Genomic DNA, 25,127 nt, shown 5'->3' with positions numbered 1-25,127 from the left:
TTGGTTGAACTTGAAGAGAATTCACATGAATCATTAAGCAGAAGCTAAGGGTAATGAATATTGCATATATTTCTCACTTTACGGGGAATACAAGCAAAGTTCCCCCTGACCCATAGATGACTGAAAGTGTCTATGCAAACTTGACCTTTGAGACGGTCTCGTAAAATCCCTTACCCTGTGCCTGAGCAAGCTCAAGCTCGAGAGCAGTGGGTTGACGAGAACCATCGGCTCCCTAGAAAATTGATGAATGTTAGCAACCGTGGGGTGGATCATTGAAACAAAGAGCTTTCGATTGCCAAAAGGTGTCAAAAAGGTGATGACTTACAGCAAAGGTTCCAGCACCCCATGGGCTACCACCACGAACCTCCGAAACGTTTGCCAGCATTGGGAAAGTGTTCTTGTAGCCCAATGGGACAAAGATCATTCCGTGATGGACGAGAGTGCTCATAGAGGCGATGGCAGTCGATTCCTGGCCGCCTCCGGGAGTACCGGTAGAGACGAACACGCCTACATACTTGCCATAGAACTCGCCCTTGGCCCAGATACCGCCGGTCTTGTCCCAGAATGCCTTCCACTGCGCAGGGAAGTTTCCATAACGGGTTGGGATGCCGAACAGGATAGCATCGTACGCGAGCAGATCCCTGGGCTCAGCAACTGGGTGTTTTGACTTTGCTGGAGCATGCATTTTGGCCAGAACTTCTTCCGGGAGCGTCTCGGCAATTCTAGATTCATGAAGCGTTAGTTCGTGGGGTTGGGACCAGGCCCCAAAGCAATGCGCAGATGCGACGGGGTGGAAAACGGGAGGGGAGGGGCTAAAATTACTGGTAAATGTCGGCGGTGCCGCCCGCAGCCTCGATTCCCTTCTTCTCGGCTTCAGCCAGCGTCTTGATGTGGCCGTACATCGAGTACTAGTCGGGAGGTCCTTGTTAGCATTGGAACCAAGCGCATGCAAAAGTCCGTGGAAGAGGCGCTTCGGGAGACCGAAAGGGAACACATACATAAACAATTGCGATCTTTGGACAAGCCATGGTGTGCAGAAACCGACTGGAATAAGCTGGAGTGTGGAATTGAAGGAGCTCGACGAGGGCAGAGCAGAGAATGCGACAGCTGCTTTGGTGCGTTGGTGTTGTGGATGGCGATGCTGGTAGTTAGAAACCCGTAGTCACGGCGGGGGAGGGGCAGCTCTTATATAGCCGGCCACACAAACCTGTTACGGCTCCTAACCTGCGCTGCTGCTAATAAAATCACTATTAAAAACAAACACGCCCGGAAGTCGCAGCAATGACGTACCGGGATAGCCAGCAGGTTCCTCTCGGGCCCAGAACAGCTTACGGAAACCTTACAAAGGGAGGCAAAATAGCACCTAAGCTATGGGGCAGGGAGCTCCAGCGCTGCCAACTTACTCGCATCTTATTATTAACAGATTGGAAATCCATCACTTTGGCAGCTAACTCACTAGCTACCGAGTGAGTGTGACTGGACCCCGCTGTGGCCTTGCATTGCTGGTGTCCTCCCGGGACCTTATCCACCCACACTGCTTGATGCTGCCCGCAGCTCTGGAGAGCTGTGTACATACATACATATCTACTCTCGCAGTTCTTGCTTGCAGCCGATCCATTCACAAGGAAAAAGCAATAAATCACTTTGAAAATGATCGAATAATCATGACCAAGTCTTAGTAATCGGCTCACCAGGTCATGTGATGGCACCGACGGGCTGAAACCTCCCCCGTCGACCGTCGAGTTTCCCCAGGATGCCCCGGGAGGGGAAAAAAGGGGGTGTTTGATTCCGTTCTGTTGTTGGGAGGAGTTGAGCTGCTCCCGCTATTTGCTCTCTGCTTGTTGGTCAATTGCGCGCGTCCAGACAGAGTAGACAGGCCATTGGACCTGTCGGACAGCTTGAACCTGCCATGGTGACGACCCCCCAGCCCTGGATGGCCCAGTTCTCCCGGTATATCAATTCCGCACCCGGCATAGAAAACACCCTACGGCTCTTGCAGTTCTCCTGTGTCATCCTCGAGTCGTTTTCCGGGGCCTCTCCTTCGCCTTGGTCCAGGGCAGGTGGCCAGTTTGCACTGAGTATGTACCGACATGTGCATAAATTCAACATGGGTGCACTCGGTGGGAGAGCAATTCACTTTCTGTTTTAACCATGGGTCTAGGTCGCCGCTATTTTCGGTTTTTCAAGTTTATCGATTACTTTGAGAATGCATGGGCAGCATATACCTTGAATGACAGTGCCCCGGCTCACCGGCGAGGATCAATTGCATCAACCCTCGATTTCAGCAAATGGAGTCTTCTCGGTGTTTACCTGTTGCTGGAAGGCGTAACAATCGTAGGTTGCACCTGAAAGCTGTAGCTTAAAACCAGCACATGGTTTCCATTTGTAGCTGATGGTCCCCATAGTTTGATGCGCTGGGCGTTCAAAGAACGTCATGGGGTGATAGAGCTTTGCTTGAGAGCAACAAGTTCTGGCTATATGCCCTGGTCTTCTCACTCCTGAGCACCCTGTGGCAGCTGACCCAGCTACGCCAGACTCCAAAAACTTCATCAGCAATCCAGAAGAAGGAAAAAGATCCCAATGCAAAGAATAATGCAGATGGCTTAGAAAAGGCACCATCCGTCGAAAAGCAGACAGTCAGCAGCACTGAGTTTATCATCATCTACCAAGACTTGATCAAGGACCTTATTATTACTGTCTGTGACATCTGCATTCCTGGACACGTTCTTGGTTGGATTCCAGTATCTGCCTCAGCGATGGGCAGCGCCGCAGTGCTGAGTACGCTACTTGTTGGGCGAGATCGTTGGGTCCAAGTCCGGGGTGTTGCCGGTAATTAACTTGCAGCCTGGCCTAAGGACTTTTGATGGTTTGAAGGCCATAGATGGAAGATACGTACATTAATGGCAACTAAACTGGGAATTCATTATATCCGGCAGTAATTATACACTTCAAGTTGATTACGAAGAACTGTAATCATCGCTCTGTCTAAGTTACGTCTCCTGTGGTACAAAGGATTTCCGTACCTGGCCACCTAGCTAATACAGGTACTCAATAGTTTAGCTAGGTCCCGTAGTTTTGACTCCTACACAGTATGCATATCCAGCCCAAAGGTTCTCCGTACAATCTGACTTGACCGTGGGGTTCCAAGCTAGGAACTGTTCTAAGGTAATGCCGAATTTCTTCGGGATCACAGTACAACTCTCGCCGTTGGTGACAGTGTGCCACTTATGCAAGCCGACGGTTGGCCTGTCATCGTCGGAGCGCCAGGAGATGGTTTAGAGGATGTCATGGGCGTCGTGGGCGTAGCAGAGGTCGAAGATGGGCCATCAGGTGTTGTTGTAGGCGTGGTTGGCGTGGGCTCCTCTTCATCTGAATCGTCACCTAATGCGTAGTACCGACCGCAATACCGGAAGCCTGGTTGGAAAGAACATTCTGGCCGATTAATATTACCCAGCCTTGCATTCTAGCTCTCGAAAGACTCGGGATCCACTCTATAAACCTGCGGAGGAATTTGGCAGTTACTGTTCCAATAGGTATTTGTGACATTTTACTGAAACTCAGCGCCATCAAAATAGTAGTTGCAGTCATCCCGAGTGCCCTCAGCAATAGGTGGGCCTGGGGGTGGTCTAGGGTACGGCTTTTCAGTCGCATCAGGTCGATCTTCAAATCGAATCCCAGTGGTCGTTGGCTCAGATCCAGTTGGGGTAGACACATATCCGGGCTTCCCAGAATATGTATTAACTGCAATCAAGCATGGTTGGTTCAACTAGTCGGTAAAAAAATCCCAAGGCATCAAGAAAACATACTATCCCCGACTGGTAGAACACAATAGCTCTCCTCGGCGTACAGATTAGTGCAGTTGCTATTCAGTGCTGGATTCAGGAAAATGAAGTTATCCATGGTGATGCCAAACTTCAGCACAATAAGATTACAATAGACACCATACTAACGGCCACAATAATGGTTTGAACCTGAAGCAGCGTCACTAGGGACCGGCACTGGCGTGACCCAGTTGTGCAGCGAAGTTTCCTTTGAACCCCCGAGTACTTAAGTTCTCTCAGCTTAAATTTCCTTCTACCCGACAAACAATCCCATAAACATCAAAATGTTAACAAAACTAGGTACCTCCTGAGCTTATCTCGGGTGTTCTCTTTAGGGTTGAGGATCGTCTTGATCTTAAATACTTGTCTGAAGTGTCCAAACGCCTCAACGAGCTCACAATCCCGCTGAAAGCTTTAGAATATGAGAGCACCACTGGGCTCACTAGTGCGGAGCTGGAAGACAAGAAAAGGTGGATTGACCCAGAACCCGAAGCACGGTTTTCCAAAGTCGTTCGTTACATGGAACTCAGACGGAGAGTCCTGTCCATTCTAATCAGATGCCAGGAGGGTAAACTGAGGAGCTTTAGGTGAACTATTAGTCACTATTACTCCTGAATAATATTTTTTGCTTGATACTAACATGGCGTACCAGATGGGATCGTCGCAACATAATTCCACTTGAAATACTAGGTGATGGTGGGTACCTGCCCACGAGACAATTATCACTAGAGACCCTGGTTATTCGTTCCCATGGAGCATATGGATGCCACATCTATGATACCCATTCATTTAAAAGCGCCTAATTTCTCGGATGCCCCTGTTTGCGAAAAAAAAAAAGTACTCGGATGCCCTTGTTTTATTTTGTAACTTTTAGAGATACACACACCATGTTTTCTATGTGTATCCCCTAGCCACAGAGCCACATATAAAGTTGCTAGAATGCCCTCCTTTCCTAACTACAGAGTATATATCTTAAGTATAACTAGTAGAAGACATAGTCTCCCTAACCTCCCTAACCCCCTAATATCCTAAGTTAAGTCCTTATTTTAAGCTAGATATTAGGGGACTTAGGAGGTTAGGGAGGTTAGGGAGACTGTGTCTTCTGCTAGTTATACTTAAGATATATACTCTGTAGTTAGGAAAGGAGGACATTCTAGCAACTCTACGTGTGGCTCTATGCCTTGGGATATATATATAAAACAGTATATATTACCCAAATACACGAGCTTTCCTCTATATAGTTAGGTAGTGTGGAGCAGGGGCATCCAAGCACTTTTTTTTGCAAACAGGGGCATCCGAGCAATTAGGCGTTATTAATGGTCTGAAAGCAGTTGAAAATCCAAAGAGAAGAGAAAACTCGCGGGATGACGGGGATGATGCAACGAATGACGATTACTTTCTTAATTTCGATGAACTCGTTAGATGGGCATTTGGACCACAAGGATTCCCATCGTTACAAATGATTGGAGTCGGTGACCTCTCGGATGAGGTAAAGCCTTGTGAGAATGCGCTACTCTGTCGTAAATCCAATCCCGAGTGTGAAGAGGTGTTTCCTGGAAGGAATTATCGCTTTGTTACCTGAGATGATCGGATTCAGCAGGAGTTATTTCGGAAGTATGCCAGTGCGATGGTAGCTTGTCCCACGAAACACATCGAGGCTTGGTCGTGGTTGTGATGTTAATACCTTACCGAAGACGTTGGCGATAAACGGGTATGCTAGTTAGTTAGTTATTAATTTTTAACCGTTTTCATTTACGGCTGTAAATCAATTCTTCTTCTCACCGTGTTCTGATGACCACATATGTTTGGCGAGCATATATTCGTCTCAACTGAACTGAGTCAATTAGACAGCTTAACTCGTTAACTAACATGAAAATGGTTAAGGTTAAATTTTGTGGCTCACAACTTTAACTAAGTTAATTTAGTTTACATAGTTTGGTCGTTAATCAAGTAACAAGTCACCGCCTAATCGGGGAGTTGCTCGTATCCGAGCCTCATTCACAGCCTCACACAGCCGCCTTCTGGATACGATGAATATCCATATTTTCTCTTTAGTCTCAATCGAGGGACTCTTCACCTGGGATATAAAATGGCGTAATGTGCCATGCTGTGCGTCTGGGGTATCTTCCCAACTCACGATGCACTGAACCCCCTTATTACTGCGGATACATCTTCCACAAATACCATACAACGGAAAGACTTTAGCGCTTGTCATTATGACTGCTTATGCTATGGACTCGAGGGAGTCGGCAGACCTTCAAACTGAAGTCAACCAACTATCTGAGAAGGAAGTAGAAATTCTCAAATCCTCCGCTGCATCTGATACAGATGTGGAAGGCGAGGCACCACCTACATATTTAGAGTCCACAACGATCACACTCCCTCGGGGTATAAATCAAGCTTTTACTCCCGGACGATCGCTCTATATTAACTCTCGCGGAATTGGCGTGATTCGTTTCCCAACCCCGTCATCGGAGTTAGAGATCGCAATCCACAACCAAGATGGATCATTAGCCTATGTGTCAACCAGGGACAAGCGCTGCTCAGGAGATGCAGTTCTATCATCCCCAAAACTCGGCAATTTACTCAGCACCACCTACTTCTTTGGGCCTGGTCGCCATCCTGTCCTCCGTCAGCTATATCCAACACCATTTAATGGGGACAGTCCTGATACAAACAAAGACATCACCGTGGCTGGGAAGTTTATCTCTCAAAGTACCGATTTTGAAATGCCAGACGGCTCAAAGTTTGAATGGAGATATGTTCGACTAGGCTATGATGGGGGTGGTAGAAGCAAGCTGCTAGTCCTTGAGAAGATTGAATGTGAAGGAGATGGATCGCGCAAGAGAGTTGCGCAACTTCTTCGAACTAAAGAAACGATTCCGCAAGGGAGTTCAAAGCATAGAGCCGGGTGCGGCGGAGAGTTGGTCCTGGAGCAGGACGCCCACCTCGACATTGACGAAGCTGTTATTGTTGGAACCTGCCTGTTAATGTTGAAAAGAGAGGTTGACCGCAGGAGAGCCATCCAAATGATGGTCATGACTGGTGTGGTTGCTAGCTAGTATTGACGTGGGGTTGTTCTTTATTTCACAGTCTTTTTAATCCATTCGTTTCCTGCTGAACATCCACTATTGAACCTGAATTCTTGGTTGTAAGATTATCTCCGTGGCTACGATTGCCGTATATACTTCCCTTCGATATTGATTAAATTAAATATCTGTTCTATTACCCAATCTTATCAGTTTCTGAGAATACTGAATGTGGTTCATCAATTTTAGCTACAGGTAGACTTTGCAATAAGAGTGTGAGATGTAATATCAGAGTCCACAGAAGAGAAATGGTGTAAGATTAGGTGGAGTGTGCACAGACGAAAATAAAGATATTTAGTCGGCAAGGGAGGCCACTCGTTTCTCGTGGGCTGCTTTAAGTTTCTTTATAGCATCAGCAAAGAGCATATTCGAAACATATACCGGCATAACCTGAACAAATACTTTCGCCATCCAGTGAGGGAAACAGCCTGAAACAAACGTCTCCCTATCTGAGCCAACCATTTTCAACGCAGACCGGGCAAGTGAGTTAGAATGAGGGACCATCATTCCATCCTTAACAATGTGAGTGGCGCTCCTTGTCTCACCAATTATTAAGGCCTGGACGTTGATATCTTTCCCATCAATTTTCATTTCCATGCTTAATGAGTTAGAAAAAGAAGCAACAAATGCTTTGGTTCCAGCATATACACTGATATAAGGGGATCCATGAGCCCCAACAGACCCCATGTTCAGGATCAGCGAAGGCAGCCGTTTGTTGCTTGCAGCCGTCTTAGAAGTAGAGTGGTCCAGTAATGGTATAAGGATGCGCGTGAGTTGTACCATAAACCGGAGATTAACGTTGATTACAGTGTCGATCTGCTCCCCAGTATATGACTCGTAGGCCTGATATAGACAAGAAGGCGGTAGGCAGCCCATCCCACCGACATTGTTAATTAGAATCGAAATGTGGACGTCTTTCAGCACCTTATGTAGATTATACAGGGTAGATGAGTCCAGCAAATCTTTTGATGCATCACAGACGAGTTTGCGGGTCTCGATGGCTGGGTATTGAGTTTGTAGGTCCTCGGTTATAGCCTGCAGTTTCTCGCTATTTCGACCGTGGAGGATGAGGTTGAAACCACTTTTTGCTAGCTCGTAAGCCATGGAACGACCAACTCCATCGGTGGCTCCGGTAACGAAGGCGTATGTTTGTTTGCCATGATGTAGGTACTTGTGCAGCTTTGAAGGGCGCAGGAACTTGTAAGCCACAGAAAGGAGATTCAGGACGATACAGACGGTTGTCAAAATCCCTATACACGCAAATAATCTTTCCCACGCCATCATTTCCAATTCTGAAGTTTTAACAGATAATCCTTGGATACTTGGATGCTTTGCGGATTGCTGAGGGGTTGAAGTCGAGAGAAGCTCTTTTGTAGGCCGATTACTAGTTAGTCTCTTAGTAGTTGTACCACTTGAGTTAACTTACTACTTGTCGGTTTTTGTATTAGTCATCTTATCTCGCTACACCTTGCTTTAGCACATTCGATAGATCTTCAATATCATCATCCTCCTTTCTGATACTACTTAATGTTAGTCAACTAGTCAACTTAACTTGCTGCCCGGTTAACTTATCAGTCATAGCAGTTATACACCGATATTCTGGCCTCATGGTATCTTATTGTCGGTAATAAATGCTCTACTTCCGAAACAATGACTATGCAGACTCTTCGCCCACCGGTTCGGGACCAAGTGGCTTTGGATATGCACCCTGTGCGAAGTACGCTTTACTATTAGCCGCATGTAGTGGAAAGTCCTAACCCCTATCATGGTTATCCACGTGACTGCAATCTGACGTCACTAGGCGCGCGTTTATTAGTTACTTAGACGCGTTTCATAACGGATCAAACTTGGAGAACGCGTTTGTCAACAAACATTCAACGTTGATAATTTGGTCAACCTTTTCGGTCAAGCGCCCCAAGGAGTTTTGATTTCGATAGTGAACCATGGCTCGATCAATACGGAAGACTCAGAATGAGCTTACAGTATCGACCGGTGGGAGTTCGGACTGGCGATCCCTGGACAACGAGTTGACTGAAATAGGGCTGGACGCAGATGAGAGCAGTGCATCGACAGGACAGAAAATCGCGGATGGCTTTGAAAAGGACTATGCAATTGATATCTCGTCCTTACTTACGCCAATACGACCCAAACCCTTTCGCAGCCTACCCAATGATATTCCAAAAAAACGAACACAAGGCTCTATATCCAAGTCACCGTCCGAAGGGCATTCAATCACTGCTCACCATATCAAGCCTCATGTTAACACTAAGGACCCAGAAGACCCCAAAGCGGCGCTTCTTCAAGACACCTTGCTGCGCGGCCTAGGTGACAAGAAACCCTATCCTCTCTATCCATCGCAACCCACTTCCGAACTTAACATAACTGCTGAATTACGGAAACTCTGGGATAAACCTACCTTGAGACAACGTCCATTTCCACAACTATCGGACAGTTCCATAACGGACAGTTCCATAAAACCCAACATAAAAAGGCCACCAAGTCTCAATGACCGAGCTCGACTCCATGATACAACGAAGACCAACAAGGTTATTCCAAAGTCCCCATCAAGACGGAGTGGTTCTAGTAGATTCGGCACAAATGCAAAACGTATCAATGGAATAAGCCATACCCCAAGAGCAGGTAGATGCTTTCATCCCAATTTTCATTCATCGCCTATACACTCTGATATGCTGTATGATGATGGGACGAGCTCCGTCATACACACTTCAACCGGCATTTTCCCACCGATAGCTTACGGCTCAAAAAGGGTGCTAGCATCTACTCCAAGCCTTCCATTACCACCTGCCCTTTCAGAAGACCACAGTAATGATGAAACACACTGCCAAAGGACTTCAACTCAGTCTTTCAATGTACCTAACGTGTTCCGAAATGGCTGGGATCACTACTATAATAGCTCAAAGACTGCATATCAGGCGCCAATTCAGCTGTTTGAGGGTGATACTACATCTTTAAAGTCTGCGGGCGATAAACCATCTAAACAAGGCCTGAGATCTATACCCAGACAAAGAGCTCCATTACGGGATCTTTCCAGTAATGGATTGAAGACAAGGGACGCTCTTAACAAAGAAGTTCAGACACGCTGTGCTAGCCTTGCCAGCTCACAGAAGGAAAATCTTCACCCATGGAAACGGTCCAGAGACATCCAGCAAAACCGCGCTATAGGAGAGAATTTTACTAGAGATATTTCTGAAACCGTTACAAATTTTGCTGATACTCTTACTGGAAACCATACGGGCCCCAAGAGCCCGACTTCCGGTAGCCTTGAAAAGCAACCAACGCGATTCCGTCGAAATAAATCGAACAGCGATCAAGACTCTTTGCCCTCAACTGATGTCTCTTCGAATTTGGATTCGAAGCATTATGATGACACTAGAACTGTGCTGGGGAACCCCGAAACGAGCCTCTTACCATCTGGCGCGCCTGGTACCGCTGCAGATACCTTCTATATGAGTGATAAACTGCGGCGCTCCTTACCAAGGACTGCTCGGTTCTCTCGATCTCACTACTCTAGTACTTCAATAACTGACTTTCAGCCAGTAGGCGCGGACATAACATTGACTGTCTCTACGGGGATTTCGTCTACTCGGTTTAGCCAAGGCGCCACCATAGATAATACTCATCATAGGGAGCCTGATAGGCCGCTTGACATGGTGTTTGACCTTCAATCACGTCTACAACGTTTAGAGATCGAAAGGGAAAGTCTGAACCAGAGTATCCGACAACTAAACCGTGAAAATCTTGCACTCTCTGGTAGAGTTCAGGTTTTGGAAGCAGCCAAATCCACCCGGGGAGTAGGAGGAGAGGAATTAAGCAACGAAGATCTCAGTATGCATACCCTCTTTCAACCTATTGGAAAGGACAAAAGGTGTCCAGACACGCAAGCACAAATGCTAACTAGCGGTGTTACAGATATACGTGACCAGGAAGTCACACACGAAAAGACATGTCGTTTCCAGGACGGAACTGACGTTCTGGAGGCTACAGACCCGTTCACAAGTACGGCAAACCCAGGGGAATCGGTCGATCCTACCAGCGGTTCTGTAGGTGAAGCACATGTGGACTACACCGTATTAACCCTAGTCGATGTATGTCTGTTTGGTATCCCCATTCCATTACAATATAATAGCTAATCCATTCGACAGGATCATGAAGTAGAAGAGCTGAGAAGAAGCTTGGAAGCATCACGGATAGGCCGGACAGCCGGCAAAATCTATCACATATCCAGCACTAAGCACGACATCTCCATGCCTCCCCTATCTCAAGTTCTTGCGAATATCAGTGTTGGAGTAGAAAAGGAAGAGTATCAGTCTTCTGCTAGCGAGGAAGACCTGTCCACATTACCTCCGATTAGAAAATGGGTACGGCGTGGATTACAGAAAGATGTCTAATGTCTACGGTAGTTCACCATTTGAAGGCCCGGGCGAAACCATTTCTAGGGTCTCTCACTTTTCAAAGCAGAGTGGTCTGTCCAGTGGGATAGTATTCGTGAGTCCAGTATATAGCTTGCTTGCATTTGCAATCTCCCCTGCACGATATGCAACACCTAAGGCGACGCCGTACTCCTTAAATTTTGAATAAGTACATAATTGCCTGGGCCGAAGAACATTCGCCTATAGAGGCGTTCGTTGGACACATTCATTGTAACTGGGGCAAAAACCATTTTGACTGGGGCTGCAGGAGTGTAGGGCTTTACTGATGGAGCCCGCTTGTGAACCTGCCTGTGACCCTGTTTAGTAATCAGCAGTACCTTGAAGGTTACTGTACTCCTGGTCAGTAGGCAATTTTTGAGCTTCGTATAGGCTCATGCCATTGCCCCAATATAGTTCTATTTCAGCCAGGCGATTTAAAATAGCTCCCAAGGTTGTGTGTGTGGCATGCCATTAGACAGGATTCATCTTGCTGCTTCCCGTTTGGTCACGTTATAGCTAGACAAATAAGGAAGATATGACAAGCTAGAACACATCATCACTATTCTTTGAGATGGTTTCCAATCCCTGTGCCCGTCGTTTGGCAGGCAATGAGGACGGCGTAGAAAGCTTTGCCGGTATTTTCTGTGCTGGTGGTGTACCTCTCGACGCCGGTGCTGCGACTGATTTGTCTCTTCCAGGTATCTCCTCACTGACAAAACAAGCAAGGCCTGCAAAGGCCTCCAGGAGCGTCCTTTCATAATACTCCCGTAAATCATATCCACCAGCCAGAACCCTCGTATCTTCACGTAGCGGGTCAAGATATGTTGACGGGTAGTGATCACGGAGTTCATAATAGTCACGGCTGTTTAGTGCTGCAGCACCGGCAAACGGATCATACGGCTTCTCTGGTTCAGGAGTCTTGATCTTCCTTAGGCCCTTGATCAACCCTCCACCGGCGGCTGCAGCATTGCCTGCCCCGGCAGCCAATGGGCCTTTGTTCGCGCTCTCTGCAGCTCGTAAGGCAGCTTGCTTTCGTTTCAATCTCTCTTCCTCGCTGCGTCTGGCGGAAGATTTCTTCAGCTGATGGGCTCGTTCAGACTCACGGGCAACTGCTTTGGCCTCCTCGGCATCTCCAGATGCGAGGCGGGAGATTACATCTTCGCGACTGGCAATTTTGGCCTTCCTCTCGTTCTCGTAGTCCAACCTGGCGGCTTCACGTCGCCGACGAAGCTCCTCCTGCTCCGCGGACTGATGAAACTCAAAAGACTCATTCTCCTGTCTGGCAAGGTCCTTGTTATGACGAATAGAGGCAGAGTTTTCTGCGGAGTACTGAGCGAGTTGGGCTTCCGTTTTGGCAACGTCGATGTCATTTACGAGATTGGCTATGATCTCCTCTCGTTGTTCAAGAAAGTCATCCCACGCACGTTTGTTATCGAATTCTTCTTCTCGTCGGTTCAAGCTGCGAAAATGTCAGCGGTTACCAAGGTTGATGGGAGACTTCCTGGAGGGACGTGGAGTGACACACATGCCCATTACCCGTTTTCTAATATCGACTTCCCTCTCAACCGCAAGGTCCCCAAAGGTTTGCTTCCGGAATTTATTTTTCCGCAGGGTTTTTCGGCAGCCGGCAACTGGGCAAGGCGCAGGGCCGGAAGAAAATATGCGATCGACGCATGACTCGCACATTTTATGGTAGCATTCTGGGTTGATGAGAAATCGCATGTCCGGATTGAGGTATCTGGACGACTTGCAGACGGGGCATACTTCTATCGGATATCCGTGCAGGCATTAGCTACCTGAGATGCGGTGATTAGAGCTGCACAAGGTATACGTACCGTCATCGTCTCCCCGCTGAAGGGAGCCGTTTGCTCGGGCTGGCATGGTAATTGACGTGGCGCGCAAGCAAGAACGCTGGGCCCTTCAGGAGACAGAGAGGCAGGTAGCAGGGCCTGGTAGCATCGAGAAGTTCGCTGATTGCAGCGCCCGAGCAGCACAGAGGAGAGTGCTGGCGTCGCTTGCTTCAGGTTTCGTTTCCAGGGAGCTCGTAACTAACGAACGACCTTCCAAGCCTCGTATCACGTGATAATGACATGGGAACCCTTGGGACTTTTTACCTGGCCCGAGCTTCCCCCCCAGCGATGCTTGTTCAACGATCAGATCGCTGACTTCATCCTCGCAGGTGCTGACATCACGGCAGGGCAGGGCATGGGCATGGGCGTCTTTGCAGCCACCAACGCTCGACGGCGCTCAATCGGTGCCGTCAAGAGCTTCGACTGCGATGCTGCGGCGGCCCGGTGGCATCTCCCGCCCAGCTGCCTTGTCCTGCTGCGGGCAGCGTATCGCGTCTGCCAAACCTCAAACATCCCAGGCGAGTTACTCCGTGCTGGTCTCGGGTCCAGCCATCATCCACCCGCCAAGCTCAGGCAATGGAGTCGGGTTTTCCCACAAGGTTGCGCTTGGCTCGTGAGCAAATGGCGAACGAGACATTTCGAACGGAGAGAGAGAGAGAGAGCTCTGAGCGCGATCAAAGGGCGCCCATTATTTTGTTACTTTGCGCCTTCGTGGATCTTGCCTCGGGACGAAAACGTCGTTCCCATCAAAGGCAGCGTCCTCGACGACAATATGCAGCCCTCCGCACACACACTCTACGGGGCGGAGGGAAAGAAGGAATAGTCCGTATACGTGCTATTCGTGCATGTAGATAGCTGCTCTGTGGAGACTACTCTCTTTTCTACTATGAATTTTTTTTTTTTTTCCACCCCAGGAGTTGGCTGTAACCTTGGGGGTGAACGCTCTCCTGTTGCTCCAATCCTTTCAAGTATGCAGCGCAGGACGCTACATATAAGAAATCTCACTCTTTCTTCCCCTTCATTCCCACAGACAGCATTTAATTATACCTTTTCTAAGCTTGTGGATTTTGTCCTTGGAAAAGATGGCTCGCTTCGCTCTGCTTTGCCTATATCTCACGCAATGCTCTGTCGTCGTCTTGGGACAAAGACACTCTGGCCCTGTGACTGTCCATCCAAGCATTACTGCTGCTGCTGCCGCCGCCGCCGCACAGACAACTGAAATAACCAAATGTCATAATCACGGCCCTCAAACGTGGGTGATCATAAACTAGGGTTCATCCCGGGATTTTGGCTGACATGTACTCCAGATTCTGTCTTGATGGATATGGTGCAGAGGTGCTTGTATCTGGTACAGCTACAGCTACAGGCCCTCCTCCTTCCCGATTCACTGATTGCCATAACCATGGCTCACAAAAGTATTTAGACACCCAAAACACTTTTTTTTTTTTTTTTTTTTCATTTTTATACACTGTTACCCCTATTCTCCCTATTATAGGATCAATTCTGACTGCTGGACTGCCTAGATATTGTGTGGGACCCGACGGGGACGAGGTTCAGGTACTCCCTGAAGGGTCTTCAGGTGATGACCATGGCCATGAAGAACATAACAATGGAAAGAGTGGACATGAAGGCCTCAACTGTCATTTCCACGCAGGAGTAGAGTAAGTCTTGGGATACCTATAAGAAAAAAAAAAAAAAAAAAGTCACCTGCTTACAACCGTCAGGCACTGTATCCCAGAAAATGGATCTGAGGAACCTACTATGTCTTGTGATCGTGTTGATCGAGATTACAATATCCCTTACCGTATCGGCTCCCTATTTGCTATTTTAGTGACAAGCGCAATCGCTGTGTTCGGTCCGGTTTTGATGCAGCGATTTTTCGCATCGACCATGAATATCTTTGTGTTCACAATAATCAAACAGCTTGGCACAGGTATCATGATTGCAACTGCTTTTATCCATGTCGGTATACCCTTTCAACAAAGCTAGGAACTACATCTAACTGCATCTAGCTCCTGACGCACGCGGAGCTCATGTTTGGCAACAAATGCCTTGGCACTCTTCAATATGAAGCCACCGCGACATCCATCTTCATGGCTGGCCTATTCATAACCTTCTTGATCGAATATTTCGGAAATAGGATAGCCTTTTCACGCGGTAAGAAGCATCCTCAGGGAGACGACATGGAACCTTCCGCGACTTCTAGCCACACTGGCCCAGTATCAGGAGCAAAAACTGGGTTAGATTCAGCAATTGCAAACCTGGGTCACAGTCATAGCCATAGCAGTTTCCCGGACGATAAGATTAGCGTTTTTCTCATGGAAGCAGGCATCGTTTTCCACTCAGTCAGTGAGTCAAACCACATCCCCCTAATATAATAAAATAATTCCTATAAAGAAATAAAATGGCAACGAACTGACAGCCTTTAGTCCTTGGTGTCACACTAGTAGTCTCAGGTGATTCAGGATACACTCCTCTATTCATTGTGATTATCTTTCATCAGATGTTCGAGGGTTTGGCTCTGGGCTCCCGAATCGCTGATCTAGCTAACACGAACATATCTACCAAACTTGTCATGTCCTCTATCTTTGCCGTGATCACACCTCTGGGTATGGCCATTGGTCTAGGCGTCCTTCACTCATTCAATGGCAATGATAAAAGTACTATCGTTGCCATAGGGACCCTCGACGCATTCTCTGCTGGTATCCTTGCGTGGGCTGCTATCGTTGATATGTGGACTCACGACTGGCTTCATGGAGATCTCAAAGATGCTAGTATTGGCCGAATGATGACCGGTCTACTGGCTCTCATCAGTGGTATGGTTTTGATGGGAGTCTTGGGTAAATGGGCATGATCAACATAACTTTTGAATCATCGTTTTTCTCTCCGTGCAGCAAACTTTCGTTTTAAAGTTCTGGCTATATAGCTTAAAGTGCTGTCACATGCTTATTGTATCATTTTATTAGATAATGTTGGATTAGTCATAAAGAAATTGCCGACGTAATGATTAAATGTTAACAATTTAAAGATTAAGCGTTTCATACACGTGATTTAATTTTATGCACGTTCGATTTCAACTTGAACCTCAATTTATTTGTTTTCGCTTTGGACTTCACTACCTGTCAACTTTATGCTCTTATATTCGTTGTTTTTAACCATTATATTTCAGTATGGCTGACTCAAATGAGCCCCTACTGAGCCTCGAAGAAAAGCGACTGGAGCTAGAAAAGCAAATAACAAATCTTCAAACCTCAATCTATCATTGGAAAATTTGGAATGCGGAGTATGACGGTTTGAAGGAAGAAATCTTGTCATTGCCAGAAAACAGTTCTCGCGAACATATTCTTGAGTTAGGACGAAATCTTGAAGGGTCTCAAGTCACTGAGAAAGAGGTGCGAGCTCTGCTAGGAGAAGGCTCCTCTGGACCCATCGTATCAAGATCACCCCAACAAGTCGCCCGTGCGATTGACCGGAGGATTGACTATGTTCTGGAGAATATAAAGACTCTAGAGAGGCGTGCCACCTCCTTGGAGGATAAATTGAATGCTCTTGTGATGGAACAACCTGATGATGGACTAAATGAGGAAGGCATGCCCATTACGGATATTGTGGAAAGGTTGGACGAAGATGGAAATGTCATTTCAAGCTCAACTACAATGCCAGGAAAGGAGACAAACGAACTACTTAATGCTCTGAAGAAAGCCGGGTTGGAAGTACGTGATGGAAAGCTGAACAAAGAGAAAACAACAACCGAGGTGAACGACTCCTCCGTTTCACTAGCTTCTTCCACAAATAAAGCTGAAGAATCACCTGTACCTGATACCAGTGGGAACAAATTTATTCGGGCTCCTGAATCTGATGTTAAAACACAATCTCCAGTGGAAGTTAAATCTCAGGTTCCTGATACTTCTGCCCGAGGAAAGGATGGTACCACTTCTTCATTACCTGTAGCTGCTCCAGACTCTACGTCGGGGATGGGACCTTTGGAACCAGACGGAATATCCACAGATGCTGGAGAGAAAGAATGGTCAGCGATGGCTGAGGTTGATGGAGATACGCCGGAGGATGCTGCGTTACGCAGGGAGATGCTTCAATATGGACTAGAGGAAGTAGGCGCAATTGTTGCGGAGCTAGAACTTGATGAAGATGGAAGCGAGTTTTCCATTGATGATGAAGATTACGATCTTGACGCAGAAGATAGCGAGGATGAAGATGAATATGGGCGAACTACGAGAAAGGTTTTGGATGATGATTATATCAAGCGAATGCGCGAGCTTGAGAAAAAATTGAATGCTAAGAGCTTACAAAATATTGGCCCTGATTCCAGCATCCTACCGTCAGATGTTCGAACTCAGGTTGACCAAGCCCCGTCTGCAATGAAGAAAGGTCCTGCGAAGAAGAAAACAGTTGCATTCGCAAAAGAACTCGATATCGCTCCTGAGCCATCTCCCAAACCGGCATCCGCACCTACAAATGCCAAAGCAGAAGTTCTCCCTCCACCTATTCAGGAAGAAGTGGTCGAAAGGTCAGGGGTTGCTAATATAATAAAGGAAAGGAATACTGGATCAGCAAAGAAAGTTTCTCGCTTCAAGAGTTCTCGGAATGCCGAAAATTCTACCCATGTAGGCACAGCTACAGTCATCCAATCCACCTTAAAGCCTCCTAATAGCAGCTCTTCCCTAAATTCAAGAGCTCCAGTCGTTACTCCTCCATTGTTTCCGGCTATCCCTTCAACCCCACAGCCTTTCTCACACCCTATACTTGATCCAGATACCATTTCCTTGAAAGAGCACAACAAGGGTGGCATGAATGGGAAGAAAGCGAGTATTAAGCCACTAGCTGATGTCCTCGTTGAGCGAACCGTGCATAGAGATTCCGCTGTTCCCCCCGATCCGGATGAGTTGGACGAAGCTATCCACAGGAGAGAGGTGGCAGCAGAGTTTTATAAACTACGAAATCACAAAATCCAGCAGAGCGGAGGATTCCTTCAGGAGAATGCGACTGAGTCTCTTGTTTCCTTGAATGCTGATGATCACTCGCAAGGTGAACAAGAAAAGCCAAAGAGAGTAAGCCGTTTTAAGGCTGCAAGGGCTAAATAAGTCGTTTTGAAACAAATACAGATAAAAATAAATTACCATATATACCACATACCCTTCCTATTTATTAGTGGCATATCGTTCCTATCGCCGTTCATGCGGCTATAACGTAAAAATGCGCAAGGAATTTTCAATTGTTGCAAGACATCGGTTCATATGGATCTCGATGCTCTTGCGGTGACTACAGGCAGATGGAGATGAATTCTCCTTATCAACTACCATCTGACTGCCATGCATAAATTCCAAGATAAATTTTGTGAGATCTCTGGCTTCTCTCTCGTCCCTATTGGATGGCTTCGCTTCTTATGGGGCCTTAAGGGACTTAAATGAGATTGTCGTTGCGTTACTCTCTCTACATCTAAGTATCATGTAAGTCAGGTAGGAGTTATGAAGACCAGTCGTTTCGGGTACATATATATCCTTGGGAGGTATAAGTAGGTATATTATTGGTTATGTCAATATCGTTAAACAATCATAATAGTCAGAAGGCATTATCATTGCCTTTGATTGGGGTATGGGTTGAATCTTCATACTTCCTCAATCCGAAAGGCCAGTCGTACAACCGTAATCATTCGGTTCGTAATTCGCATAGCTACCTCAGGGAGTGTAGATTGTAGAACCCTTGTGCACAGAGAGAACCTGTCTTAAGTGCAAGGGCAAGAACTAAAGCATGAATCAAAAAAGCAGCTACATGAAGCCATCTTTTTGGTACACTCAAGTCTAGAACTGCGAGAAAAAGCAGTGGATATACTATCCACGTCTTGACCGTGAGCGGAGCGCACAGCTGGGTAAGTGAGACTATTTTGATAGTGAGGAGGGTAAAATTCATTAGAATTGGTATGACAGGCCGGCTTCGTAAAATGTGGCCAAGGATAGGAAATCTGTTTGGAGGAGGGAGGAGAAGACGATTGCTAATGTTGTATAATCTCCGGTTACGGCCTTCAGGGTATTCACGCACAATGCGAGGAGATGTGGCAGTAGATCGGACAAGAAGATTGGTAGACTCTCTATCGGCATGGTCGCCACTCTGGTCTCCAACAGAACCTTCTGATTCATTGGATATGGGTTGGTTTGAGTTTCCGGCCACAAGTGCATCAGATCGGCCTATTGCGGAAGGAAGGTCTAATGCTGGGGGTGCTCTCTTCACGGGACTATGAGACCGCCGTGACGGTGATCCTGTAGCCGGGCTATCTACAGGAAGTACTCGGGCGGTAGGTTGTAAGTCAGTAGGGGAAGGAGATGTCCTATGAAAACGGCCACTGGAACCACCGGTTTGGATACCGCTCAAGACATCTTCCGCCGTCGGTCTCATATCAGGGTTCACATCCAGGAGACGAGTTAAGAAAGAGTAGAGCATGTCAGGAAGGTCAGGCCTCATCCGCCTTGCGGCATCGAACCCTGCCCATCGACTAATTTCAGCACGAAGAAGATCAAGATCTTCTTTGTCCTCATCAACCACATCTGCATTACGATAGGGAAGCTGGCCAAAGCAAAGGAAATACAGAATCATCCCAAGAGAGAAGACGTCTGACTTGAAGCTGAAGTTGCCAAACGGACCGCCGGGTGATACTCTTCGAAGCACTTCGGGCGCGCAGAAGGAGATGGTGCCTGTAGTACCGGTGGAGTTGCGGACGGTGTTTTCGAACTGGACTTCACCGAAATCACTGACCAATACTCGTAGCTCACGGCCGGTTTCATGCAGGAGGCAGTTACTTGGCTTTAGGTCACGATGAATATAGCCATTGACGTGTAAGTAACGGAGACCCGAGGTGATATCTTTGAAGAACGAATATATTTCCTCCAACTGGAGGCGTCTTGGCCCACTGGCAGCGCTAGGTAGCTCTGGCTGGCCTCGAGATCTGCGCCGTAGTCGAGCCTTGAGCTGCTGTGGTGTATCTGTTGCCGTCTGAATTGAGCCGCAGATATATTTTTGCAGGTCTCCTGCGTTGCAATACTGCTGTAGAATGAATGCACACGGTACACTTGGCCCAAAATTACTGAGCCTGGCGTTTTCTAGCCACACATGTCTGTATGAAACTAGATTCTGATGCGAGAGATGCTGTAGCAGTTGGACTTCAATCAACACTTTCTTCAGCCATTCGTGGTCATCACCAACGGGGACGCGCTTGCAGGCATAGTGGCCCAGAGACACGCCATCCAGTATATGCTTTACCAGCAGCACAACGCCCTTCCCACCTCTTCCGAGTTCACGCTCTTCGACGAAGAATCTCTTGAAATAATCATGGCTGAAAGCAGTCGAGGAGATCCCGTGGGTGGTAGAAGGCGATTCACCATACCCACCACTGCCATGCTCGCTGGCCGAAGCTGGCGTCCCTTCTTCGCGGCCAGGTGGTACTAACTGACGTCGTGGAGAGGAAGGAGAAGAAGGTGTCTGGTCTGCAGCCGAAGGGGGGATAGTATTCTCAAGGAGTCGAAAGTATTCCGGGTTCACGAACCTCGACGGCGCTGCAGTGGCGGGCGTGGGCCCTCGATGCGGCTTCTGCGAGTGCTCAGGGCTACCATCACGCAGCGGACGATGACAATAAGGGCAGTCGGTTCGCTCTCCGATGTTCTCGACGCCTTGGTTCGCGGGCTTGAGGACGAGCTGCTGTGAATTTGGGTCAAACACGACAATCGCATCGTCATGGCGGCTGTTCCAAGGCAGTCCAGCTGTCAGCTTCTCATCCGCAACTAACTAACTAGTCAAACAGCGATGCGACCAAGCGTCGCTCTCTCTACTTACAGTACGACATCCCCTCCGCCGCTATAAGGAACAATCGACATGCTCCGTGGGTCGTGGTCGGCCATCCTTATGCAGGCTCTGGCAATTACGTCAAGGCATCTTCGATGGATCGGTCGTTCGAGATAGCAGTTGGATGGTCTTGCTCCGGGCCTCTCTCAGCCGGAGAGAGAGCTCGTCAACGTAAGAAGGCTACGGAAGATGGGCAAAAGCAGCTTCTCTTGCGCAGTTATAACTGAGCTCGACTGAGAAAAAGGGCCATGGGAGCAGCCTGTTTGTTATCAAGAGAAAATCGGTTCAGGCTAGTTTTCCCGGTTGCCCGGTGGTTTGTTTGTTTTCATGCTTGCCCAGCAGTTAGTCTGCTGGTTTTGGTCATTATATAGCCAACGAGCAGTGGCAGGCAGCTTTGGATAACTATAGAGAACAGACAGCAAACAGGCAGAGCTTATATTGAGCCAGTCTTGACTAGCTATCTGTGATATGCAGGAATTCACAGTCTCACAGAGCTTGCTGTGTTGTGTCCCAGCTAAAGAAGTCTTCCATCTTGAGAAAAACCCTGACCGTTGCAGGAAAGCAGGAGTCTGCCACTTGAACGGAGTACACGGCTAGTTATTCATCCCTTTTGGAGGCAAACAGATGACTGGGAAGTGAATAGACAAGTGAGAGAGCCTTCGAAGTTTTATACATCAATACAGAGACATCTCTGAAAAAAACTCAGTGGGTTCAGGGGTACAGTACATTTACACACAGTATATCGTTTTATCATAATTAAGTCAGGTAGAGGCACAGGATATACTCCGTAATAATGGAATCATCGACTTTCGGTAGGCTCGTATCTTCAACAAGCGGGACCCGGGGGATAAACTACGTCCAGAAGACCAATACCAGGCAAGAGTTAGATAAGTGAGGAACGGGAAGGCGAAGTTCATTTAGACGAGGGCTCCCTGTCTCAGATGAACATTCGAGTTACGTGGTCATCGGCGTAGTATGGTCGTTGGACATGGGTAGTCTTGGGAGACTGCCCGAGAGCAAGCATCCCAAAGACAGGCCTGGAGGGTATGGCGACCGTTCTTGATGCACTTCTAGTACAAATAGTATCAGTAAGTCAGATACTAAGGTTAGTCGCGGCGCAGGACAGCTGTTGATAGGTCCCATCAGTAAAGATACATTACACGGGGAAGCTTGAAATACGGCCCTACCCATTAGTTAGTAGTTCATATAACTAACTGTTTAATGCGGCTGATAGTTACCTACCTTATATCAACAGAACGGAGTAGCTAAAGAAGAGCCGAATGCACCTGAGAACAGGCTCGGATGTATTCCCTACAAGCAACGTAGTAACCAGAGCAATGGCTATCTCCTCACTTATGATTTGGGCCAATATCTGTGAGGTGAATATTTAGGCCGTTCATAGGCTTGATCGTGATCTAAGTGCATATAAAGTGTTAGCAAGACACAGCATATCCGAGCAAAGAGGTCAAGGAGATCAAGAAGGTGATAGAATTAGACTTACAGCCCCGGCGACCACAACCTCCTGGTCTGGATGCAGCATCTCAATTTTGAATCTTCCCACCATAGCTGCAATCAGGCACTTCATCTCTGCCCTAGCAAAGCTTTGTCCAATACAAGTTCGTGGTCCAAACAAGAAAGTAGTACTACTTGCAAGGCGGCTGTTAGTCCCTCCATGAGTCTCTCTACCCTCGCCGAGCCACCGTTCAGGTCTGAATTCATCTGCATCTGCTCCCCAGATAGACTGTGACCGATTAGCTGTTAAGATAGACATGTTGACCCGTGTGCCTCTGGGAATTGTGACACCCCGAATGACACTGTCCCTCTTTAGAAAGACTTTTTAGTCACAAGGGTATGTTATCAACGTGAGATGGGCTGGTACTGTAACACTTACTATGGCAACTCGCGGCTGTAAGGGCTGGATAGGAGGGGGGGAAACATTAGTATAAGAAGCAAAGAAGTAGTTACACGGCCATCTTCACTAAGTTCGTTGAAGACTTACCGCCACCGGCCAAAGTCTGAGAGTCTCGGACACGACCGCAGAAAGGAGTGGCATTGACTCAAACATTTGATCCGTGAGCTCATGTGGGTGGCACTGTGATAATACTCCCTGAACCTCGACTCGAAGTTTCTCTTGAATTTCAGGGTGTGTAGCGAGAAGGTACATGGCAAAAGTGGTTGATGTACTCGTAGTTTCATGACTAGATGCCGTTGTTAGCAAAGCCATCCTTCTAGATGAGATTGAATGAAAATCGTACCCTGCAAACAAGAATGTCAACATCTGGTCCCGTATATCGTCATCAGAAAATTCCCCATTTTTCAGAAGCACCGATAAGACGGTTGTGCTGTAGTTTCCCCCTTTCTTAGCCACCTCCTTTTTCTCGGTAACTAGCTGGTGACTGAGACTCAGCAGTTTAGACTTGCATGCTGTCAATGTTTTGTTTCCCTCCATAGGAAGCATGGAGGAAATACAGCTCGGTAGTAACATGCATGCAACAAAGTATTTGATAAAATCCCAGGTTGGATCTAACATTCGACGAAACGTGGCTGCGAGCTCATTCTGTGAACTATATAGAGACTTGAAATCCTCGCCAAAAGCAGCAACTCCAATGATATCTAGATAACAATGAGTCAGAGGTCAGGGGATCTGGACATCTGTATATATTCTCCTATGGATTTTGTATCCCTTACCAAGTGTCACCAGGGAGACTAATCTGTGGAACTCAGTGGCACCATCAGTGGCCTTTGACTCAGTCGCCATAAAGTCTGTGAACTCAAGAGCTTTAAGCCATATCTTCGGGACAAGTTCTTTGATAACATGGCCGAGAAAGGCTGGCCGAACAGACTTTCGTTGTGCCTTGTGCTCTGCAAGTTCGGCAGTGCCAATGCCCCGTCCTATCATTCGTTTAACAAATGCAGTGCGTTTAGGTGGTTTGATATCTTCTGCCTATTAGTTGAAATGCATGTAGATAGGATAATAATACATGAAATGACACTCACAGTCATAACAGTGAGCGCTCAAGACTTCGTTGAATAAATCGGGGTCAGTTAGGATGACTGTATCGCTTAGATGCAGTATGCCCTTTGTTCTTATCATTCCATAATCTCTGGCATTGCGCTTATTGACAAAGTCGAGGATCCAGTTCCCCGGGATTGCACGATACATATATGGTGTATGACCGAAGATGAGCCAATCTCCTGGTGCCATTGGAATGCTTCTCAGGGGACCGAAGTAATGATTATAGACAATCTTTTTTATCGCGGCAGTCCATACCAGTAAGATAGCTGCATGGTAAAGGTATAGATTAGATGAACCTTTCGTGGCGTCTGGTCCAAGGTAAAGCGACCCTAGTGGGGGAAGCGCCATTACGGCAAACATGAAGGCGTGTGTCCGTAGCGAAGTATCCATCGTGTCGGTTTAAGATCTGTACCAGTATCAAGCATATCCCAGCACAATATTTCTGGTGTGTCTGTGAAAAGAACGAGAAGGAGAAGGCCTCATGGGGTATAAATATATGCTGTTCTGCGCTTGAGTGCAACGGCATAGTAGCGGTAGCTGTCAAGAGTCTTACAAACGAGACTATCCATCCTGACAAGCAATGCACCAGCTTGTCCAATAACCGACTGTAGGACATTCGACTGCAGTGTATTGATTCAACTGCTGTTACACAAGTATCCATTCAGGCAGCCGAGCCTTGGTTGAGCATAAGATCTCATGCATGAGTCGACCACCGTCTTTCTGTCCATGCTGGGGGGAGTTAAAATGTAAGCAAAGCCTTGCAATGCTTGAAACCACCTTACGGCCCTGTAGATGGGGAATACCGTGTTCATTAGCATATAGAATAGAGACATAGCCTCCACCAGCTGTTGATAGGGAAATTGGGTAAGCCGACCGAGTGTGCAAAACGGAGTCTGGTTATATCAGCCATACTAGTTAGTTAGTTGGTCATCCACGCTCAAAGAAAGAGACGTATAAAGCTGGGGATCAGCAAGCAATGACGGTGAGGATCCAGCGCCCCTGACAGATGACAGGTCGATGTCTGAAGCAGCCATGGTCTGGCCTGCCAAAACATAAGCAGCATGGGCTCAAAA

At 47.3% G+C, this 25,127-nt stretch overlaps 11 protein-coding genes across 16 annotated transcripts; 5 read left to right on the top strand and 6 right to left on the bottom strand.

Annotated features, from left to right (window-relative positions):
- Positions 1-130: 130 nt before the first annotated feature.
- TERG_06794 (minor allergen Alt a 7) lies at positions 131-1,028 on the bottom strand (the record flags this gene model as incomplete). The annotated part of the gene is made up of 4 exons (XM_003232757.1): positions 131-232; positions 326-722; positions 823-908; positions 999-1,028. The coding sequence occupies 4 exons, from the start codon at positions 1,026-1,028 to the stop codon at positions 131-133; spliced, it is 615 nt and encodes a 204-aa protein (XP_003232805.1).
- Positions 1,029-1,763: 735 nt separating this feature from the next.
- On the top strand, positions 1,764-5,105 carry TERG_06793 (uncharacterized protein; the record flags this gene model as incomplete). Of its 2 annotated transcripts, XM_003232756.2 has the most annotated exons (3): positions 1,764-2,078; positions 2,162-2,334; positions 2,406-2,837. In XM_003232756.2, exons 1-3 carry the CDS (start codon positions 1,910-1,912, stop codon positions 2,835-2,837), a joined length of 774 nt encoding a protein of 257 aa, XP_003232804.1. In that variant the 5' UTR covers positions 1,764-1,909. The 2 variants fall into 2 exon arrangements, with proteins under 2 accessions (XP_003232804.1, XP_047607044.1); XM_047750281.1 differs by having other exon boundaries at positions 1,764-2,334; positions 2,406-5,105.
- TERG_08922 (uncharacterized protein) lies at positions 3,548-3,900 on the bottom strand (the record flags this gene model as incomplete). The annotated part of the gene is made up of 2 exons (XM_003232755.1): positions 3,548-3,741; positions 3,807-3,900. 2 exons carry the CDS (start codon positions 3,898-3,900, stop codon positions 3,548-3,550), a joined length of 288 nt encoding a protein of 95 aa, XP_003232803.1.
- A 932-nt stretch (positions 5,106-6,037) lies between the features above and the next one.
- Positions 6,038-6,883, top strand: TERG_06792 (uncharacterized protein; the record flags this gene model as incomplete). Its single annotated transcript, XM_003232754.1, has 1 exon — positions 6,038-6,883. The coding sequence occupies one exon, from the start codon at positions 6,038-6,040 to the stop codon at positions 6,881-6,883; it is 846 nt and encodes a 281-aa protein (XP_003232802.1).
- Positions 6,884-7,204: 321 nt separating this feature from the next.
- Positions 7,205-8,362, bottom strand: TERG_06791 (uncharacterized protein; the record flags this gene model as incomplete). Its single annotated transcript, XM_047748676.1, has 2 exons — positions 7,205-8,177; positions 8,340-8,362. 2 exons carry the CDS (start codon positions 8,360-8,362, stop codon positions 7,205-7,207), a joined length of 996 nt encoding a protein of 331 aa, XP_047604663.1.
- Positions 8,363-10,377: 2,015 nt separating this feature from the next.
- TERG_06790 (uncharacterized protein) lies at positions 10,378-11,319 on the top strand (the record flags this gene model as incomplete). 3 transcript variants are annotated; one of them, XM_047750279.1, is made up of 3 exons in its annotated part: positions 10,378-10,756; positions 10,841-11,016; positions 11,074-11,319. In XM_047750279.1, 3 exons carry the CDS (start codon positions 10,378-10,380, stop codon positions 11,317-11,319), a joined length of 801 nt encoding a protein of 266 aa, XP_047607042.1. The 3 variants fall into 3 exon arrangements, with proteins under 3 accessions (XP_047607042.1, XP_003232800.2, XP_047607043.1); XM_003232752.2 differs by having other exon boundaries at positions 10,378-11,016; XM_047750280.1 differs by lacking the exon at positions 11,074-11,319 and having other exon boundaries at positions 10,841-11,061.
- Positions 11,320-11,883: 564 nt separating this feature from the next.
- TERG_06789 (CDK-activating kinase assembly factor MAT1) lies at positions 11,884-13,651 on the bottom strand (the record flags this gene model as incomplete). 3 transcript variants are annotated; one of them, XM_047750277.1, is made up of 4 exons in its annotated part: positions 13,455-13,651; positions 13,176-13,388; positions 12,866-13,106; positions 11,884-12,799 (listed from the first exon to the last, which is right to left on the bottom strand). In XM_047750277.1, exons 2-4 carry the CDS (start codon positions 13,219-13,221, stop codon positions 11,884-11,886), a joined length of 1,203 nt encoding a protein of 400 aa, XP_047607040.1. In that variant the 5' UTR covers positions 13,222-13,388; positions 13,455-13,651. The 3 variants fall into 3 exon arrangements, with proteins under 3 accessions (XP_047607040.1, XP_003232799.1, XP_047607041.1); XM_003232751.2 differs by having other exon boundaries at positions 13,176-13,651; XM_047750278.1 differs by having other exon boundaries at positions 12,866-13,388.
- A 117-nt stretch (positions 13,652-13,768) lies between these two features.
- On the top strand, positions 13,769-16,044 carry TERG_06788 (uncharacterized protein; the record flags this gene model as incomplete). The annotated part of the gene is made up of 6 exons (XM_003232749.2): positions 13,769-14,442; positions 14,498-14,605; positions 14,714-14,851; positions 14,915-15,152; positions 15,203-15,539; positions 15,620-16,044. The coding sequence occupies exons 1-6, from the start codon at positions 14,273-14,275 to the stop codon at positions 16,042-16,044; spliced, it is 1,416 nt and encodes a 471-aa protein (XP_003232797.1). The 5' UTR covers positions 13,769-14,272.
- A 316-nt stretch (positions 16,045-16,360) lies between these two features.
- On the top strand, positions 16,361-18,289 carry TERG_06787 (uncharacterized protein; the record flags this gene model as incomplete). The annotated part of the gene is made up of 1 exon (XM_003232748.1): positions 16,361-18,289. The coding sequence occupies one exon, from the start codon at positions 16,361-16,363 to the stop codon at positions 18,287-18,289; it is 1,929 nt and encodes a 642-aa protein (XP_003232796.1).
- A 589-nt stretch (positions 18,290-18,878) lies between these two features.
- On the bottom strand, positions 18,879-21,094 carry TERG_06786 (IKS protein kinase; the record flags this gene model as incomplete). The annotated part of the gene is made up of 2 exons (XM_003232747.1): positions 18,879-20,937; positions 21,030-21,094. The coding sequence occupies 2 exons, from the start codon at positions 21,092-21,094 to the stop codon at positions 18,879-18,881; spliced, it is 2,124 nt and encodes a 707-aa protein (XP_003232795.1).
- A 181-nt stretch (positions 21,095-21,275) lies between these two features.
- TERG_06785 (uncharacterized protein) lies at positions 21,276-25,124 on the bottom strand. The gene has a single exon (XM_047748675.1). It carries the CDS (start codon positions 23,566-23,568, stop codon positions 23,017-23,019), a length of 552 nt encoding a protein of 183 aa, XP_047604662.1. The 5' UTR covers positions 23,569-25,124; the 3' UTR covers positions 21,276-23,016.
- Between the last annotated feature and the right edge of the window lie 3 nt (positions 25,125-25,127).

This window comes from Trichophyton rubrum, assembly GCF_000151425.1.
Source record: "Trichophyton rubrum CBS 118892 genomic scaffold supercont2.8, whole genome shotgun sequence".
NCBI classification, from domain to species: domain Eukaryota; kingdom Fungi; phylum Ascomycota; class Eurotiomycetes; order Onygenales; family Arthrodermataceae; genus Trichophyton; species Trichophyton rubrum.
This window is presented reverse-complemented; position numbering and strand designations above follow the sequence as displayed.